Source organism: Dermacentor albipictus, unplaced genomic scaffold (genome assembly GCF_038994185.2).
Source record: "Dermacentor albipictus isolate Rhodes 1998 colony unplaced genomic scaffold, USDA_Dalb.pri_finalv2 scaffold_44, whole genome shotgun sequence".
NCBI classification, from domain to species: domain Eukaryota; kingdom Metazoa; phylum Arthropoda; class Arachnida; order Ixodida; family Ixodidae; genus Dermacentor; species Dermacentor albipictus.
In genome coordinates, this window is record NW_027225598.1 from 338,367 (window position 1) to 345,195 (window position 6,829).

Sequence of the window (6,829 nt, forward strand, 5' to 3'; positions counted from 1 at the left end):
GGTCAGGCATGTAGTGATGTAGTCTGTTCTGCGTGGGGTACGTGTTTGTTTGAAGCATTCTGAACGTCAGGGCTTGAGGCCTGGTGAGCTTATTGTGAGGTGTGCTGTATATTCTGCGGTCTAGATAAAAGTGCTTTATGATCTTGTTTTATGTGGATGGAGGGTCCCGATTCTCGCTGGGAGGGTCACGACCAGAATAGGTGGCGTCGCGGAAGGTTAGGTCTCGCGCGCTCTTGTGAGCCATCTCATTGAGATTGCGAGGGGCGTCCTCGATCTATCCGAGGTGTGCCGGGAACCAGCAGATGGTGTGATGCTGCAGCGGTGCGGATCTATTGATTATTTGTAGTGCTTGTCTTGCAACTGCTCCTTTCTGAAAGGCTTTGACGGCTGAGCGTGAATCGCTGTAGACGTGGGTGGTGGTCGGGTCTGTGAGCGCGAGTGCGATGGCAACCTGTTCTGCTATCTCGGACTTGTGGGTCTTGACTGTGAGAGCGCTTCTCACTTGACCTTGCTTATTGATCGTGGTGGCAACGAAGGCCTTCCTGGTTGGGTACTGTGCCGCGTCAACGAAACAGGCTAGGATCTTCTTATCGCGTATTTCGCGCAAAATGAACGATCCGCGTGCCAGCCTTCTGGGTTGATGGTGCGCGGTGTTCATGTTCCGCGGCAGTGGGCGAACCGTGTAGGAGTTGCGTGTGTCCGTCGGAACGCTTTGATATAGATTCTCGATTACTGTGGTGTCATGACCTAGTTTGGCTAGGATTTCTCTACCCGGTTTGGTTCCAGAGAGTCTTGTCCATTGAGCCCGTTCTTGAGCTTCGGCGATTTCTTCAAGTGTGTTGTGTACCCCCAGTTGCAGCAGGAGCTCTGTCTCGGTGTTCTTGGGGATTCCCAGCGCTAGTTTGACTAGCTTCCTCAGTTGTACATTGAGTTTGTCCTTCTCCGCTACCTTCCATCTGTGCATGGCCGCCTCGTAGGTGAAGTGGCATAGCGCAAAGGCGTGTGTTAGCGTGAAGAGATTTTCTTCCTTAAGGCCGTGTTGTCTGTTGGCTACACGTCGTATGAGATTCAAGGCATTATTCGACTTTGTCACGATCTTCTCCACTGTAGCGGCGTTAGAGCCGTTGCTCTCAATGAACATCCCAAGGACTCTGATTTTGCTGACGTGTGGAATGGTTCCTCCGTCTTTTGTTCTTAGAGTAACGACGTGTGCGTCTCTGATTTCGTTCTTTGGTTTGGGACCGCTCCTCGATGGTTTGTAGACGAGGAGCTCCGACTTCGCAGGCGAACATCGCAGGCCGGTGGGAGCGAGGTATTCCTCGATCACGTCGATCGCTTCCTGCAGAGCGCTTTCAATTGATCCCAGGCTGCAGGAAGAATTGGCTAGAATACGCTCAACGTCATCAAGAACCATCACTGAAATGTACATTGTCTGGGCCTCGGGACACGAATCCTTGGCGGAAAACCAAGCGGCTCACGCCGCCGCCCGAGAACATGTACGCCGGGCAACACCACCAGGACGTTATCTACTGTCAGACCAAGACGACATGATACAAAGAAAATACTATACAACATTCTAGAACATGACAAGAAGAACAGGAGGGAATATCCGCCACCACGCATCAAGCTTAACAGAGAAGCTGTCATACTACGCCGACTTCAGATGGGCAGTCAGCTCTAGGGCACTCTACTACACGCAATGTACCCCTCAGCATTTACAAGAGACTGACAATTCTGCAATAAACCAAACACCTTTTACCACATGGTCTGGGAATACAAAAAGAAATCGCGGACAACGCCCATCCAAGCAGCAACAGAAGACCGGTGGTAGGCATAGCTGACAAGCCCAAAATCTAAGGACCAACTTCGGCTGGTGAATAGGGCCAGGCTATGAGCACAGTGTCACGGCTACCTAAAATACGGTGGTCGCCCAACTTCGGGCATCAGCAACTTGGTCTCCGAAATAAAGTTTATTCACTCACTTAGATGTGCTTTTTTTCGGAGGTATGGTAGCGTTACTTGTTACGTCGACTGCACTGGTGTGCTTTTTATGCCGACTGTAAGTGTAGGTGTTCCATAGACAACCATAAATCTCAGTAGTCATACGTAGTGATAAGGCACTGTCATATGTACTCCATAGGACCGTTTGTATACCCATGGAGCACATCGTGTCACGTTTCAGACGAACAGATTGAACAGTACAGCCCTAGACTGCTTACGTATTAGTGGATACCTTTTAGCATTAAATGCGGTTTTAGCTAGCGACTCCCATAGCTGCCGAGATCTTCGTTTTAATACAAATTCAGGGGAATATAAACGGTTCTTTATTCATTGAAGCTTTTCGAAACATAAGAATACAAAACAAAACGTGAATCAGTAAGTGAATATCAGCGTACGGTATGTAATGGAGTAAAGTATGCGGAGGGCCACAAGGGCCTTGTGGGCAGGAGGGACTGAGCTACGCAATGTTCACATGCCCGCCTTGTGGCTCAGGTTGAGGTAGACGAGCGCCACGAGCAGCAGGCACAGCGCCACCACGATGCCCAGCACCCAGAGGGCCTCCTTGGAGATTGCGGACGCCCAGCCAGACACATCGCCGATGGGGCCGCCTCCACTTCTCTCGGCTTCGGCCGTCGGAAGGGGGCCCACTGGCAAGAGGCGAAGAAGCGCAAGATGTGAGTATGCCAGCCATATCAAACTTCTATATCAAAATGACGGTACTGTTCGACCCAACGAGTGACGATCACGACCGATTGGCCGGTTAACGGAGAGATAGAGAGGCAAACGAAAACTGTCGGTTCGTCGAAAGGGTCGAAATGAAATCGTCGGCGCCCCAACAGCATGCTGCTGCAGGCGTATTCGATGCTAGATAAAACGATACAGGGAGATCATACGACACCCAACATACACATAACAAGCACGAAACAGGACACCTTCGAGACCAGTGTCTCGCAAAAAAGGTAAAAGCGCTTTCGTCGCGCGGGACGCACAGGTGGCACTTTAGTCCATAGTGCAAGTGCCATCAGGGTCAAATGAAACGCGAACAGCGGAGCGCGTGGCCGAAACGTAACTAATGGTGTAGTGTGCGCCGTCCAGTCACCACAACTTAAAAGCACGCACGTCCGGTTTCACATCACTGCGCTATGATGCTCCGACTATGCTGCTATATTTTCGTTTCTATTCCGGTTCTCTTTTATTTGAAAGCTACAATAGCAAAAGAAAATTTCGGCGACGATTGCAATGCTACCTAATGTGAATGTTGAGCGCAGCTGTTCAGGTGTTTTGAATTCGCGATATATTGTGGCAAATAATTTGATTCTGAATGACACGGTACTGTCGGCGGCGGCGCTGAGCCACTTGTGGTGCTTATCTTGTCCCGCAACAATAACTGTCATCTGCCTTGCTTGCGCTTCCTTTCGTTCACGCGGCGAGCCCGGCAGTTCGAGGTCGCTAACGGCATGCGCGTTATCAGTGTAGCATAGTATTGTGACAGGAAAATGTGCGAACGCAGATATTTCAAGAACTTTTGGGACAGGCCCCAGAGGGTGCAAACGTTATCGAGAGCGTACATCTGTAGCTCAAGCGAGTGGGATCGACGAGTGACTTGCAGGTTGGCCGGCTGCGTAGCAATTTCGTGACACTTCACACAGTCTTTGTCACTTACACAGCTAAAAGCATGAGGGAGCATCCGATGTTCGATTTTATTTTTGTACTACCAACCATAAAATGCCAAGAGATAATGAATCCAAGGAAAACGTAGGGAAAATGAAGTGCGTTTCCTTTTTTTTCCTGAATGCAGAAACATTAAAGAAAAGCTAAATGAAAGTGGAAGGTAAAGACAAAGCGCCGCCGGTGGGAACCAAGCCGACCACCTCCACAGGCGTGACGCGGGCGATGTTCTACCGACGGAACTGCGGTGGCGGCTGTCCCTCTGTCCACTTTCTTTGGTATTTGTTTAAGTGTACTAAATACCAGACCTTTGTTGAACGAAAAATGCGCAAAGTGCTGCGCCTCACCGCATCTGCCTTACCGCTTAGACGCATGTCGGTTCAGTGCCTTTAACTCATGGTTCTATTCTTCCGCCATACACGCACAAAACGGCGTGACTGCATAACATGACTCCACTATAGTCCACGCTTCGGTGGAAGTGCTTTGGTGCAGTGTTTGCAACAGCTAGCTCGCAAAACGTAAGCCATCAGGTTAAATCCCGCTCAAGAACACGTTTCTTTTTTTTCGTGTTCAGCGGGAGGCCATTTTCGATGAAAACAAACATCTTCAACAATGTCCGCGATTGTGATACGATAAACGTTTAACGCCATAAAAGGAAAATAACAAGGGGTGCCTGACCAGCTCCGTGTTCTATTAGTTACAACGCGGTTGCAGCTACACGAAGCGAACAGGTAATGAAGCAATAAGATGATGATCTCACACAATGACAAGTACTCAAAACGGGGTTTGGAAATTAACTGTTCGAACTCGCCAATAAAAGTATTCGCGACTCGGTACACACCTGAGGCCGCTGGCGCTGCCGATATGCCGGCCGCCGACGAGGCCCGCGAGCGGCGCCCAGTGTCGAGATCGTGGGGCGCCTCGGCCACGTCTTGGTGCCCCCGGTCCTGGAACGACGATGAGAGGACCACGCGGCTGGACACCGCAGGGACGCTTGGCCCGGGGCCCGTCCCGGTCGAGTCCAGAGAAGCCCTGCTCGTGGCACCCGTCGGAGTTTGCGTAAGGCGGCTGGTCGGCCCAACTTCGTGCATGGCGTCCGCTTGCTGAAATTTCTTCTTCTTCGGCTAGAGCGTGCGGACACGAGGTTGAGCAGTCGGGTTGGTAACGCCGATGATGACACCTGCATGTGGATGCCAGTGTGTTTTACATGCAACTTCGGGCTCTGTGACTCTCTTTCTGTAAATTCTTCTAAGTGTATACTTTCGTGTTTGCACGATATAGTGTCCAAGCTGATTCATTTGAATATTTACTAGTTCTCACAATATTGCGACGTCTACAACAAGAGCATTTACAAAAAAATTTTTTTTAGGACTGCGTGATTCTGAAAGAAAAACCAGCTTGCAGAAGCGTCGGTCGCTGAGTTCCGCAGAAACACTGAAGTTGGTCAGAAAATGAGTTTGCCAGTATATGTAATTAAAGCACGTATTACTCATGGAAGAACACATTTCGGCGCATTACTATAAGAGACGCGTAGAGGATTTCGGCGAAAAAAGCGGCCTAGAACCGCCAGCCCAGGCGGCGGAGAAGCGCGACAAAGCGCTAGCACCGACCACAGTGTCTAAATCTTCAGACGCCGTAAAGGTCTCCTGCGACAAGTGAGTCTGACAGAGCTAGTTGACGTTCGGCGACGAACGCGCATCGAGACAAGACGCCCATAGCGGAAAAATGTGTGAGTACGAAAACGGGGAAAAAGTGAAGGAAAGCACGTCGCTTTAAAACGAGACCGTGCGCACAAGTAGCGTTCGTTTACGCCCAATCGATATATGTGTGCTGTCCTGCATTGAGCTACGTGTGGCGACGACGCAGTTTCCGTGAACCGGAAGTCTGCGAAACGCCTCGAGAAAATCACTTCTGCGGTAAAAATTTGACAGTTTCATCCAAAGGGTGAAGAATTGAAAGCGATTGAAGTTTTAGCGTTGCGCCTGAGCCTATCGAACGGTGTTCCAGCTATATGCGGGCGCGACCTGTTGGGGCGACGGAGAGCGCAAGGTAACTGCTGCAGGGCAGAAGGAACCAACAGGTACCTCACGTCAACAAGAGGGAACTCGAATCCAGAAATACCAGACGCAGCTGAAGTCTCCAGAAAGTAAACCAGTCTAATGTTGTAGACATCTGAAAAAAAACATTAGGCAGAGAAGAAATAGGCGCGCTTAGCAAAGGCAGAAACGTTTGTCGCACGAACAATACAATAAATGAATTTGAGCTTCGCAAGGACCTTTCAGAATTTTCCCAACGAGTGCGTATCAGACATTTTTACTCCCAGACAACAACGCACCAGACACCGGGACGACGCCACTTAGAGTCCAATCCACTTGGACTCCTGAACCGGAACAAGCCATAGAACTCGACCTATATTTTAAAGCTGTCAGTAAAGCCAAGACCAGTAAAGTCAGTCAGTAAAGTCAAGGTCAGTAAAGCCGATAAGCCAAGACAGCTAAGCAACCTCGAAGCATAAGTGCCTCAGGGAGTCGTATCGTCAAAAATTTTAGTTTCCGAAACTACATTGCCATTAAGTAAGCAGATAAGGGAGGAAGAGAGAGAGAAAGCACTTTAATTTGCACCCGCCAGGGAGTATGGGTGATCGGGGTGAGACGCAGCTCCCCCTTTCACAATCTACCTCCCCCCTAGACGTCGGCCGGAATTAGTTGGCTTCCGGCGGCGGCCTGGGCTTGACTGATGACTTGTTTGTGGGCTTGTTCTGCCTGACTACGGAGGGAGGATTCCCATGACTCTTTATTTCCATATAGACAATTTAGTGCTGGCAAGCCCAGAGCATGTGATTTAGGGTCGCTATGCCTTCACAGTTATTGTATTTGGAAGAGTGTACTTAAGGATGTCATTTGTGTAGGATATATGAGTTTGGGAATGTACCCGTCTGCAGTTTTCGGCAGATTACTTCCTCCTACTTTGTGAGAGATCTATGGAGGTGAGGGAGGCTTCTCCTTCCCACTCTATAGTGTTATAGAATTTCTCTGTATGTGGTTAGGTCTCGCTTTTTGGACAGGGAGTAGTAAAGTTATTTGGCCAGTAGATAAGTGCAAGCACGAGGCTTACAGACCACTAAACAACTCTGAATATTACCGTAAGCTATAGAGCTCTC

General features: G+C 49.6%; 1 protein-coding gene across 1 annotated transcript; it reads right to left on the reverse strand.

Annotated features, from left to right (window-relative positions):
• Positions 1-2,301: 2,301 nt before the first annotated feature.
• On the reverse strand, positions 2,302-4,785 carry LOC139052935 (uncharacterized). The gene is made up of 2 exons (XM_070530081.1): positions 4,511-4,785; positions 2,302-2,648 (listed from the first exon to the last, which is right to left on the reverse strand). The coding sequence occupies exons 1-2, from the start codon at positions 4,758-4,760 to the stop codon at positions 2,470-2,472; spliced, it is 429 nt and encodes a 142-aa protein (XP_070386182.1). The 5' UTR covers positions 4,761-4,785; the 3' UTR covers positions 2,302-2,469.
• Between the last annotated feature and the right edge of the window lie 2,044 nt (positions 4,786-6,829).